Raw genomic sequence first — 12,824 nt, 5'->3', positions numbered from 1 at the left:
ACTCAATTGATTTCCCCCACTTATAAATTTTCTGGGTCCGCCACTGGTCCTATTGCCCATTTGATAATAGCAGAATTGGCAGGGATGTCATAAATGTTCATATCCGATCGTGCCAAGGAACATATACTATACAAATGTTCTACTAAGCTCAACTTGTTATAGTCGAGCAACCTTTGATCGATATTACTTCTATCGAGAATGAACAAGCTTCTCTGACTACTTGCATCCAATGTGCAATGTCTAGTTCTCCACAGTTCTGTTAGCATACAATCTTCTTCCAGATATATGGATGGAATACTATTTTTTGTTACGTGATTTTCTTAACCTATTAGGACAGGAGCAGAGCAAGCAATAAAATCTGGGGATGTCCAAGCATCACGCTCCTGGAATTTTATGGCTGTATATGCCAGGGTAATAAAGTTCTTCCCTTGTTAAAGCTCCACAATAGGACTAGAAATGAATCAACATCATAACCAGATAGGAAGTGTAAAACCATGCAGCATTGAAAAGGACAGTCTGATTAAATATTTAGCTTACATGTATATATCAGTAGTATCAAGTAGGGATTACTAATTCTTACACAAGCGAAAGAACGTCTGACCAACTGACCAACACCAGTAAAACCTCAGAAGAGATCACAAGACACTGTAACCAAATCGTCTGTTTCATATTTAATAAGTTCCTCAACAACAAAAATGCTGCTCACAAATGCACAGAGCAAGCAAAACATAGTAGTATTACAGAAAGACAACAACATAGCCAGCGCATACATGTCTAAGAAATTAACATAATCTGGAGTAACTGTGCTAAACCATGTAAAACACCATGTTTCCAATTTTCGTTTTGATGTTATTTGTATTGTGTTTCTAAGGGATAACTATCACCAGAATCTGGTGACACTATTGCAGGGAGAAGCAGTTCTAGTCAATCTTAACAGATGAGAAGAGGTAATGGACGAAGTAGAATGAGAGCAAGAATCCAATGGCACCGGTAGATAGCATGATGGCAAGAGCCATGATCAGGGAGTAGCCAAGGTAGAGTGTCGCGGAGACTGGCCCGCTCAGGCTCCTGAGGTCGAACACCAGGTAGTTGATAGAGTATAGGAAGACGTAGAAAGCAACGGAGCCAGAAGCAAAGAAAGCTTTCCACCACCACTTCCAGTCCTCCACACAAAGATGCATGTAGGTGAGGACCAGAGAGACCTCACCACAGACTATGACCAACAGGAATAGGACAATGAAGAGGAAGCCGAAGACATAGTAGAACCTCCCCAGCCAGATGCTAGAAAGGATGAAGAAGAGCTCGATGAAAAGGGTGCCAAAAGGCAATGTTCCCGCGCCGAGCACAAGGAGCCATGAAGGGAACTTGCGCTCAGGGATCTCTCGTGGAATTTGGTTGGTACGGACAGGGAATTCTATGCTTGCAGCACGGGTACCTAGCAAGCCTCCAATAAGAGTGAGTGGCACTGAGATGCAGAACCACAGGGCCAAGAGGGTGAAGAAGAGTGAAATGGGTATAGCTCCAGTGCTCTTCTTACCCCACAGGATGGAGTTCAGCACAGTCAAGATGATAAAAACAATACCAGGGAAGAAGCAGGAGGTCAGCCAAGCAACAGATTTCCAGCCTTCTGAGGTTTGTTTGATGGTCCTCCAGACACGGACACCGACATATCCAGCAATAATCCCAAGGAACAGGTAGAGAATGATCATTCCGGTCAGGAGCATTCCCCTTGAAGCAGGCGAGAGGAAACCCAGAGCAGCAAACACAATGGTAACAACTGCCATACCGGTGATCTGGATACCGTCAGCGACCATAACACACAGCAGCTTTGAGCAGCAGGGCTCTCTGAAGACATCACCAACAACAAGCTTCCATCCTGAGAGCTCTTCGTTCATCTGAGCTTGTGCTTCTTTGTCCATCTCCTCATAACGTGTCAGATCCCTACGGACAGTCCTCAAGAATATGACGAACACAATACCAGCCAGGAAGAAGACGACCATCATCGAGTTCATGATAGAAAACCAGTGCACCTTGGCGCCATCCATCTTCAGGTACGCATCCCACCTCGACGGCCACTTGATGTTGCTCTTGACATACTCAACCTCATAGGTAAACGTAATCCTCTCCTTCTCACGGATCACCTGAGACTTCTCAAGCTCCAAGGGGCAGCTCACGGACTCAACCTTCTCATACATCTTGAGCTTGGCCATCGCCTCAGGATCACGCTTCACGCTGCAAGGGACGACCTCGAAGCCAACAACCTGGAAGCCACTCTTGCGGTCAGACTCCACCATCGCAACGCCGTCCTCGCTCGTGACCACAACATCGCCCTGCGCCTGGTAGGGGTGGACGAGAACCCTGAACTTGAGGTGGTTGATGACGTAGTCCTCGCTGCTGCCCATGGGGTTGTACCCGACGGGGTAGCCGGTCCACTGGATGGTCATCCCGTTCTGCTCGGTGAACCTCATGACGGGCAGGTTGTCGAGGATCATGTTGACCTGGTAGAGGTTGCGGGCGCGGTTCTTCATCAGCTCGGCCTGCTCCTTGGTGAGCGGGTCGGTGGTGCAGAGGTAGACCGACTCGTTGAGGTTGACGCGGAAGCGGTAGGGCGAGTTGTCGATCTGGTCGCCCATGAGGACCTCGCCGAGGTTCTCGGCGCTCTTCTTGACGCCCTCGGGGGGCTGGCAGTAGGGCAGGCTGTAGTAGCTGAAGGGCAGCTCGGTCTCGATGGACGTGAGCGAGTTGACCTTGGCCGAGATCTCCTCCCCGGGCTCGTAGGTGTGCATGAAGGTGCCAGGGAGGTAGAAGGCGTCGACGGCGGGGTGCAGGCTCAGGAGAAGGACCAGCAGGGAGGCTGAGATCCACCGGGCCGACGCCATCTTCGGGAGCATGGCGCCAACAGATTCCTAGCCTCAGCACCTGAAGCAATGTGTACAGAAGAAACACAGATCAATCGATATACTCCACCTGGAAGCATATTGTAGTACACAAGAAACACATATCAACTGATATTGCACCGGTCGCCTTCTCTTTCTTTCGTTGATGCAGTTATAAGGAAATAGAAACATAGGCAGAGTTAAAGACGAAAGCAAACAGAGTACTGAATTATGTAATCGGCAACATGCATGCACGAAATGAACACACATGATCTACGAGTAAAGCGGTAAAGGCCAATATACACCGAAGCTGGGCTACTTCACAACTTCCTGAATTCAAATCAAGGGAGCCTAAAAATGACTAGTATACATCTGAACGAAGGAACATAAACCCGTATGGAACGAACACGATCGAGTAAACAATCGCCTGAAATCGGCAACGTTAACCACCGTGAAGAACGAGCTATTACCTACACCGCGAACGATCCCGACGAAACGACACGAATCCTCCTCTGTTCCAGCTTAGACCCGAAGGAGCGGGGCAAGAACAGAAACAGGGGATCCAGATCCGCCAACCCCCCACTGACGAATGACACGGAGAATGAGGGATAAAAAGAAGCGGGGCGGGGGGAGGGGGGGCGCTCACCTCAGACAGACGCAGATCTGGATCACGGGGACAAGGAAGGCGGCGACCTGGGCGAGGTCAAAACATGGATGCTCGCTCCACACCCCGAGGCCGCCTCTCTCTCTCTCTCTCTCGGTCTCCGCCTCGAGATCGAGGAGGAGGAGGAAGAAGAAATGCGCAGGTAGTAGTAAACGCTGGGCCGGCAAAATCGAGGAGGCCGAGACGCGGCACCAGCACGCCAATCTTATACCCCCTCCTCCTTCTCCCGCGACATCTTTTTCTATCTCTCTCCGCCGCGTGCTTGAAATTCGGCGGAATTCCATCGAATTTCAGATGTTTTCGCAGGGATTTTGTCAGGCCGGTCAGTTTGGTGTGGCTCCTCCTCTAGGCGGGGTGGGGACCACGCTCCAGGGGTTGGTGCTGGGTCCGGCCGCTCTACGCTGCTCCACGTGCAGTTGACCCGGGTGGGTTCGGCAGGTTGGCGGGGGGAGCCTAACCGGGACAGTGACATGCGGGCCCGGAGAAGCGCCAGAACGGGTCCGTGCGCATGGTATACAGTACTACAGTATACTGATTCTCCGTTTCAGATCTGGACCGTCGGTGGAGTTGGGGCGCCCGTGGAGTTGGTACGGCTCTCACTCGTGGAAGCCGCTGCATAACGCCAAAGAAGATGAATACAAGTACTAATAGTTCCTACATTCAGCAATGCGGTGCATTTTTCTTTTCTTTTCGAGAACAGTATATATAGATACTTCCTCCATCTCATCATGAAACTCATCTGAGATTTTACTAAAATTCAGATCTTTCTAAGTGCTAGTTTTTTTTTTGACGGGGAAAGACTTTATTCATCAAATAACAGTAGCGTCATTTACAATATAAGATGAAATAAAGTCAGGTGCATTATCATCCCACACGGCCGAAGTTCTCGAGCTAAATGCAGTCTTCGCCAAAGTATCAGCTGCTTCATTAACCTCTCTGTGTGGCAGTGTTGGAACATCGTCATCCCGAACTCCAATGCCAACTGGTGGCACTCCGCAATAATTGCAACATCTTGCCCCATATGAAGTCCCGCATTCCGCACCGCTTCTATGGCATCTGCACAATCTGATCCAACCACAATCTTGTTGCATCCCTGGTTACTAGCAAGATAAAGACCGTTTCGGATTGCTAGGGTTTCCGCCGAGCATGCATTGCTCACCTGCGGTAGGAACCATGTAGCCGCCGCTATAAAGTGTCCACATTCATCCCGAATAACAGCCCCCGTTCCTCCTGCAAGTGTTTCTGCTGAAAAAGATGCGTCCACATTGACCTTAACAAGCCCATGTAGAGGTTTCACCCACTTGTGTTTTGACTTCGCTTTGTACTTGGCGGTGCTTGCTCGTGAATAATTTGTTGCTAATACCTTAATCGCCATGGCCGTCCGGTCTGGTGATTGTACAGGTTCACCTTTGACGATATGTTGCCGTTGCTACCAAATATACCATGCTGCGACCGCCGCCAAGTCTGGGAGGGCAAGTTCCTCGGGCTGTACTGGCACTGGCTTCGCACATACAAGGTGCTCGGGTGTAACCGAACCAGACCTGTGTCCTCGCTGCAAGCTCTTGTTATTTCTTCTTCCAGGTTCAAAGCTTTTCAGACATCCCTTGCACGCCTGCAGGTGAAGAGTGCATGTTGGATATCTTCCGCACCCCAGCACATATAGGACATTCACCACTAGTAGTAATATGTGTATTAGAGAGCACACACCGGCACGACAGTGCACCATGCAGAGATTTCCAAATGAATATTTTTATCTTTCCTGGGACACGTAATTTCCAAGTCCGTTGCCAGACTGGGTTCACTTGTGTGCTACCCTGACCATTCGCATGAGCTTGTCGTTGACCAAATTTGTGGTCCCATTCTCTGTGATATGCTGTACGAACGGAAAAGGTGCCCGATTTTGTATAATGCCACGCAACAAAATCATCTACCCTTTCAACATTAAGTGGTATCTGCAAAATCCTTCCAACATCTAGTGGATGGAAAATACTTCTGATGAGATCTTCATCCCACACACCCGTATGAGGGTCAATTAGCTCCTGTACTTTTGATAATAGGGTAGCTCCTCTTTGCGTCAGAACCTTACGATCGGGACTGGATGGAATCCAGTGATCATGCCAAATATTAATTTGAACCCCGTACCAATTCTCCATATATAGCCCCTACGAAAGGTCTGCAGTCCGGCGACAATACTTTGCCAAGTATACGAAGAACCACTCTTAGGTCCCGCGTTCAGTATATTTCCATCAGGGTAATATTTTGCGCTAAGGACACGTGCAACCAGAGATTCTGGGTTTTGGATTAACCGCCAACACTGCTTTGCTAACATAGCAAGATTAAAGCTGTGAAGGTCTTGAAAACCCATCCCGCCATCCTTCTTTGGAATACACATTTTCCACCACGCGAACCAATGCATCCGGTTCTTGGAATCATCGTCACCCCACCAGAAACTTGCAATCACATCAGTAATTGCCTTACAAATTCCCTTAGGTAGATTGAACACCGACATGGCATACGAGGGAATTGCTTGCGCCACTGCCTTTATTAATATTTCTTTCCCGCCCATCGAAAGAAAATTTTCTTTCCATCCTTTAAGGCGCTGACATACTCGGTCAAGTAAATGTTGGAAACAATCACTTCGCTCAACCCCTACCATAGATGGTAGTCCTAGATATTTCTTTCTAAGTGCTAGTTAATGTTCTAGATACATCTAATTCTAGATAAATTTCAGACAACTTCCATGAAATGGAGGGAGTGCTACTACTCTTACTTTCTCTGAGCCAAACTAGTTAACGCGGCTCAAAATTATACGTGATTGCGCTAATTAACTGAATCTAGAGGGAGTGGTATTTTTGTTGTAGAAATAGAAAGAAAAGGTGGGGCAATGTAGTGTGAGGTGTGCATTTGCCGCGGTTGCGATCACATCTTCAGCGACAGACCCTACGGTTCCAACATGGTATTCATTATTCAGATAAAAAATCTCCCATCAAGTATGTTTACATTTCATGTGAAGAAAAAATGAAGGTATGTTTATATTTCTTCTGTGAGAGCTCAGCCATGCCTAAAATGACGTCTAAACAACACAACAACCACCCAAAATGTTGGTACCAACAACCTAAGAATTGCTACTACGTGCGTAGAACTCGGATGCGTTCTCATGGTCCAGCTATGCAAAGGCGATCTCCAACCTGCCGTGGGTGATGCCTCCGCTTGGCCAGTGGCCACCAAACTCCCTTTTCTCAGCCAAAAAACAAAACCTCGCCATCACACCATCTCCCAACTCTGCACTACACTACCACCGTATTTGCATCGTCGACCTGCCGCTCACTGAATCTTCTGCATTTCTTAGCGAGCAATCATGCGTGATGTCCGGTGGGGAAAAGGGCTTGGTTGGTGTGAAGAACCAGCAACATGAACCGACGAGCGAACCAACAAAAGAAAATGAAGTTTCTGTTTTAAAAATGGGGGAGGAGGGTGTGATCTGCGTCGCATGAGCACGAAAAGGGACACGTTAGCTTCAGGGAAGAAAAGGGCACGTTCCTTGGAGGGTACACTACCACAGCCACACTCCCCACGACGACCCATGATTATGCAGGGAATGCAAGGAATCTGCACATGGCGAATTTTGCCCTAATTATTCTATGAATCGGCAGGGAAAGTGTAACTCAAGCACAAATATAGCTTGCATTCAGATTCTTGAGAACTGCCGAAGACTGATGGACGTATGAAATTATAGGCGCGCACATCAGTGTCAGGTTTCTGGTGCATTTTAGTTTGGTCTGATTTCTGACTGAGAAGAACAGCGCAACGTCAAGGGGGACAAAAATGACTAGCAACACAAACTGCAATGAAAGCGACATCCTTCCAGACAAAACTAGGGAAAAAGTTTTGAGCATTTTGTTAGGTCCATAACATGACTGGTCAGTGGTTACTGAATAGAGCAAAGCACCCTCCAGATGAAACGAAGTTTCAGCTGCCGTAGGTACAGAAAGTGTTGATGGGCGAGTGCCCAATGAGGAAACTGATGAGGTAGCCTAATGATAAATGCCACTGGAGCTTTATACTTGTGGGGATATATGATCCTGGTGTGGTGTGTGCGAGATCTGGTTGGAGCCACCAAACCATGTGCATAGCACCACACATGTTCATTGTACAAGGCAAAATGCAGACATGAAGGGTACAGAGTTGCACCATTTCATTTCCACCGGTAAGCAGAAAAGGCTTAGTGGTACGGAGTATTAGACTACTAGGAGTAAGCAACAAAGATTGTACTGAGATGCTCTAGATTCAAGTTCAACCACAAAAATAACGACGGCAATAATTGCACCCATATGATTTCCTTGATTTAGTTCAATTTGAGTCACTCATGCTCTCAGGGCTACCTTTCAATATTTTTCATCAACAGCAAAAAGGCGAAAAAACAGGACGATATGGTCACAGAACCGTCAAAAGTATGGTGCTATATGTCATTAGGTGCACTTCAGAATTATAGAACTGTTTCTTACAGATTTCAGAATCAGCTTTTATTAAAGGAGAGTGACTAGACAGAAAAGCAAACCTAAGCTGGAGCAGCTATAAATACATGTGAATGGTGAAATAGATAATTACAATAACTGTTAGTCATGAAGGGATCACACAAAACAGTACATATGAATTACCATGCCTAATTACAAAAGCCTGAATTATATGCTGTATGGAATCTCAAGCAAATAGACCAGTGCGAAAAGCAGAAACTAGCATCCATTAGAAACACAATTTTGCAACAGAACGATTACACTCCAGAGATAAAACAGTTTCCGCATTGCAACCTATCTTACAAAAAGAATGAAACCAACAGTTGCATAAGGCACTATAATATGGCAAAATTCACGATTTTAAAGGATCATTTGCATCAACACACAATGCAGCAAAAATAAGAAAAGAACATCACAAGCTTAAGATCACATCTACTAGAACATACCAGATGTATTGTGGTACAATAGTATCAAGACTCTCAGTAATATGTTACATTAAGAATGGCACAACCGTGTACATTGCTTTCCCTTGCCATGATCAAAGCATTGCGTGTACAATCCTTCGAGGTTTGCAGGATAATGCCTTCAATCAATCTTGACTGATGAGAAAAGGTAGTGAACGAAAGAGAATGATGTCAGGAATCCAACAGTTCCAGTAGCTAGCATGATGGCAAGAGAGACGATGAAAGCATATCCGATATATAGTGTGGCAGAAACTGGCCCACTCAAACTTCTGAGATCAAACACCAAGTAGTTGATAGAGTAGAGGAACACATAAAATGCCACTGCTCCAGAGGCAAAGAAAGCTTTCCACCACCACCTCCAGTCCTCAGCACAGAGATGCATGTAGGTAAGAACAACAGATACCTCGGCACATACCACAACCAGCAAAAGGAGCACGACAAGGAGGAACCCAAACACATAATAGAATCTTCCGAGCCAGATACTTGAAAGAATGAAGAAGAGCTCAATGAAGAGTGTTCCGAAAGGTAGAGTTCCAGCACCAAATATGAGGAGCCATGAGTAATTCTTTGTAGGGATTTCTCTTGGTATTTGGTTGGTTCGAACAGGGAATTCAATTGGCTCGGCCCTTGTTCCAAGGAAACCACCTAGAAGGGTAAGTGGCACAGAGATACAGAACCACAAGGACAGAAGAGTGAAGAAAAGTGAGATGGGGAGAGCTCCAGTACTGTTTCTTGACCACAGCATGAAGTTTAATACAGTGAGGACAATGAAGACAATTCCAGGGAAGAAACAGGCAGTTAACCAGGAGACAGACCTCCACCCCTCAGAAGTTCCCTTTACAGTTCTCCAGAGCCTGACAGCAGCATATCCGGCCAAAATACCAAGTAACATATAGAGGAATATCATCCCTGTCAACAACATTCCTCTAGAGGCAGGAGACATGAATCCAAAGGTAGCAAAGAAAATGGTGACAATTGCCATGCCCAGAATTTGAACCCCATCACCAATCATGACACAGAACAGTTTTGATGAGGTTGGCTCTCTAAAGACATCTCCAACGACCAGCTTCCACCCAGAGAGTTCCTCATTCATCTGAGCCTGAGCCTCCTTATCCAGCTCCTCATATCTAGTCAAGTCTCTCCTCACTGTCCGCAATAATATGACAAAAACAATGCCAGCCAAGAACAGTATCACCATCAATGAGTTCATAATCGAGAACCAGTGAATTTTCGCACCGTCCATCTTCAGGTATGCATCCCACCGCGATGGCCATCTGATGTCACTGTTTACAAATTCAACATCATACGTAAAAGTAATCCGCTCCTTCTCCCTGATCATTTGAGATTTCTCCAACTCCACGGGGCAGCTCACAGCCTCAACCTTATCATACATTGTAAGCTTTGACATTGCTTCAGGGTCACGCTTCACACTGCATGGGACCACCTCAAATCCCACTATCTCAAATCCAGACCCGGCATCCGTGTCTGTGTCCGAGATCACTTCCATTCCTTCCCCAGTTCCAACTACCCTCACTTTACTTCCTTCATACTTATGGACCAAGACCTTAAATTTCAGGTGGTTAATGATGTACACATCAGAGCTACCTTCAGGCGTATAACCAACTGGATAGCCCGTCCACTGAATGGTCATTCCATTCTGCTCAGTAAACCTCCTCACAGGAAGATTGTCAAGAATCATGTTTACCTGGTAGAGGTCCTGGCTGCGCTGCTTGAGGAGCTTCACATCAACCTCATCCAGTGGGCTTGTGGTACACAGATATAGTGACTCATTGACATTAATACGGAAACGGTAAGGGGAATTATCAATCTGGTCACCCATAAGGAGCTCCCCCAGATTTTCAGCACTCTTCTTTATCCCACCCTGAGGCTGGCAGTACGGAAGGCTGTAGTAGCTGAAAGGCAGTTCAGTCTCAATTGACGTGAGCGAGTTCACCTTTGCTCCTATCTCCTCGCCTTGCCGGTACGTGTGCATGTAACTGCCTGGCAAGTAGAACGCCTCACAAGCAGGAGCCATCACAAGTGACACCAGTAACAGAGCAGAGAATATCCAGCCCTTGGCCATGATTACCAGTTCCGGACTAACACCTGAAACCAAAAGAAAGTACATCAACAATAAGTTCCTCTAACTATAAGCCATATGCCAAGCAAATATATCAGCACGGATAACTCCATATTTCTCCGTAAGCAGCATAACATATGCAGATTTCACGACAAAATAACTGTAAGGTCTGGCCGAAGGTGTTACATGAGATAATAAAACAACTCATAGTGGGTTTTTTTTAGTACCATCGATGTTCCCAGTGTATATGGCATGCCATCATGACATACCACCCGAAAGGAAATTAAAGATATATTGGCTAATTGATGGCGAAGAGAATAAAATAAGATGCACATGCTCGCTAAGACCACTTTTGGGAACTAGGAAAAAGCCGCATCCATCAGTAACAGCGCATCTTGTATTGACGCAATCAGGCATGCCTAACGCAAATACTACTAAAACTAGTGTGCGCAAATTAGAAGCATGCGGCTGATGACCTGTTAGTATGACTAAGTCAGTACCACCTAACTTGAATCAATGGGTTCTAAAATACTAAAGCGGCAGTAAATCTGGGATAGTATCACTGGAACTGCTTCAGGTGTCGCTCAAACATTTTCCGAGAACCAAATTCGCTTCCGAATCGCGGTACGGGAGCGCTTCAGAAGAACAGATCTACGCCGCCGCCAAGCGCATGGGTAAAACAGGAACCGCGCAGCCACGAACTCGCGCGAGCTAAGGGCGACCCAGATCTGGATGAAGCAGGCGACGGCGCGCAGGCTGGAAAGCGAAGGCGGAGGAAGGGCGGGAGGAGTGAGTCGATCCGAACCTGGCACCGGAGATGGGAGGAGATGCTCGTCGGCGTGAGCGGCGCACAGCTAGCAGCAGCGCACCAACCAACTGCTCAGTCGAGGCATTTTCCCCGAACAAAAAGGTGAGCGTTGTTACCGTCGTCGGATGGGCCCGGTTGGGCTTTCGTTGCTGGGTTGTGTCTGGGATGGGCTGGTTGGGCTTGCTTCATGATAGAAGATGGGCCAAGGTCTGTGCGGAGTTTACGCGGATGGGCCCTGGATTCCGGTGGGTGATCACCTTCCGCCGTTCGCCTTCGACTACCTCGCCCGCCCGCCGTAGCCACCGGCCACCGCCACTGTCTCTCACCGTGACGGCGCCGCCTCCCCGGCGTTGCGGCACACGGAATCCTAATCCGGTAGCGAGTGTCCCCGTCTGCGACGGTGCCGTGTACAACGTGGACTCCTAGAGGCTAGAGCCTCTCCCACTAGGACCACGCCCGCACGAGCCCGTGAGTAGCCCTTCCCCTCGATCTTCTTCGCCAGCCCTCGCGGTCCGCTCCTTTGCTGGGTTGGATTTTAAATGATCTGATTGAATAGAGGGGCAAACCGGCGCTCCACCTGCATCTTTGGTGGTTAATTTGAAGTGTTAAATATGTATTCAGTCATAACGCTAGACCAGATGTTTGTCATATGCATGGTTCAGTCACGTGTTTACACTTTGTATACACTTGCAACATATAAGTACCCCACACCCGACAAGCAATTCGGTGTTTTTCATACAGTTGTTCAAAGCCTCCACCCTTTATTTACACCAATGGATTGCAATACTTGGTTCCTTGAGTTTCATTTAGTCCATTATCCTAATTCCTAATATGTTTCAGTTATTCTGTTCCAAACTACGGTTCCTTTATATATTGCTGCATTCTTTGATCCTGCTATTACTACAAATTGCAATTTCTATCTTGTTCACCACTAGTCTTATGTTACTCCAGGCAAGCTTGTATGCTCGAAACAAACCAAGTTGGGGCAATCCAAAATTTCTACCATGAATGAATCAGCTGATGGCGCTGTGGACCTTTACAGGTAGCATTTGCTCGCATGGAAGCTGTTTGTTGGCCCCATATGTTGTACTAAAGGCATCTGAAGTTGGCATTCACTTTTAGGGACACCATGAAGACGAGTTCTGATGATAGGTTTGCAGTTCTGAGGAGCATCGGAGAGGAGTTCATCTACGAGGATGAGCTCCGCCTCCTGCTGAAAAGGAAGTCTGCTCCCATTTGCTATGTTTGGTTTGAGCCATCTCCCATGATGGACATAGAGCAGGTATAGCAATGGGAAAAACTTCTGTAGCATTTTTTTTTTTCTGAATGCTTGTTACTGAACCGTAGAGTATCTAGGAAGGAGAGTATCTAGGAAGGATGATACCAGATTCACTTTTCTCTGGATCTGTTAAGTTTAG

General features: G+C 47.0%; 3 protein-coding genes across 3 annotated transcripts in view; 1 reads left to right on the top strand and 2 right to left on the bottom strand.

Annotated features, from left to right (window-relative positions):
- Positions 1–648: 648 nt before the first annotated feature.
- On the bottom strand, positions 649–2,913 carry LOC124693016 (transmembrane 9 superfamily member 12-like). Its single transcript, XM_047226457.1, has one exon. It carries the CDS (start codon positions 2,889–2,891, stop codon positions 921–923), a length of 1,971 nt encoding a protein of 656 aa, XP_047082413.1. The 5' UTR covers positions 2,892–2,913; the 3' UTR covers positions 649–920.
- Positions 2,914–8,397: 5,484 nt separating this feature from the next.
- Positions 8,398–11,505, bottom strand: LOC124693014 (transmembrane 9 superfamily member 12-like). Its single transcript, XM_047226456.1, has 2 exons — positions 11,404–11,505; positions 8,398–10,624 (listed from the first exon to the last, which is right to left on the bottom strand). The coding sequence occupies exon 2, from the start codon at positions 10,599–10,601 to the stop codon at positions 8,640–8,642; it is 1,962 nt and encodes a 653-aa protein (XP_047082412.1). The 5' UTR covers positions 10,602–10,624; positions 11,404–11,505; the 3' UTR covers positions 8,398–8,639.
- A 905-nt stretch (positions 11,506–12,410) lies between these two features.
- Positions 12,411–12,824, top strand: part of LOC124690579 (tyrosine--tRNA ligase 1, cytoplasmic-like) — an 8,928-nt gene continuing 8,514 nt past the window's right edge. The window contains exons 1-2 of the mRNA XM_047223946.1: positions 12,411–12,448; positions 12,529–12,688. Coding sequence (XP_047079902.1) covers positions 12,411–12,448; positions 12,529–12,688 — 198 coding nt within the window. The remainder of the gene's footprint in view (positions 12,449–12,528; positions 12,689–12,824) is intronic.

Source organism: Lolium rigidum, chromosome 2, assembly GCF_022539505.1.
Source record: "Lolium rigidum isolate FL_2022 chromosome 2, APGP_CSIRO_Lrig_0.1, whole genome shotgun sequence".
Lineage (NCBI taxonomy): Eukaryota > Viridiplantae > Streptophyta > Magnoliopsida > Poales > Poaceae > Lolium > Lolium rigidum.
Note: the sequence above shows the minus strand (reverse complement) of the source record. Positions and strands in the feature narration are given on the sequence as shown.

Excerpts from the sequence above, each read along its gene's own strand:
- LOC124693016 (XM_047226457.1), bottom strand. The coding sequence starts at position 2,891 with ATGCTCCCGAAGATGGCGTCGGCCCGGTGGATCTCAGCCTCCCTGCTG.
- LOC124693014 (XM_047226456.1), bottom strand. The coding sequence starts at position 10,601 with ATGGCCAAGGGCTGGATATTCTCTGCTCTGTTACTGGTGTCACTTGTG.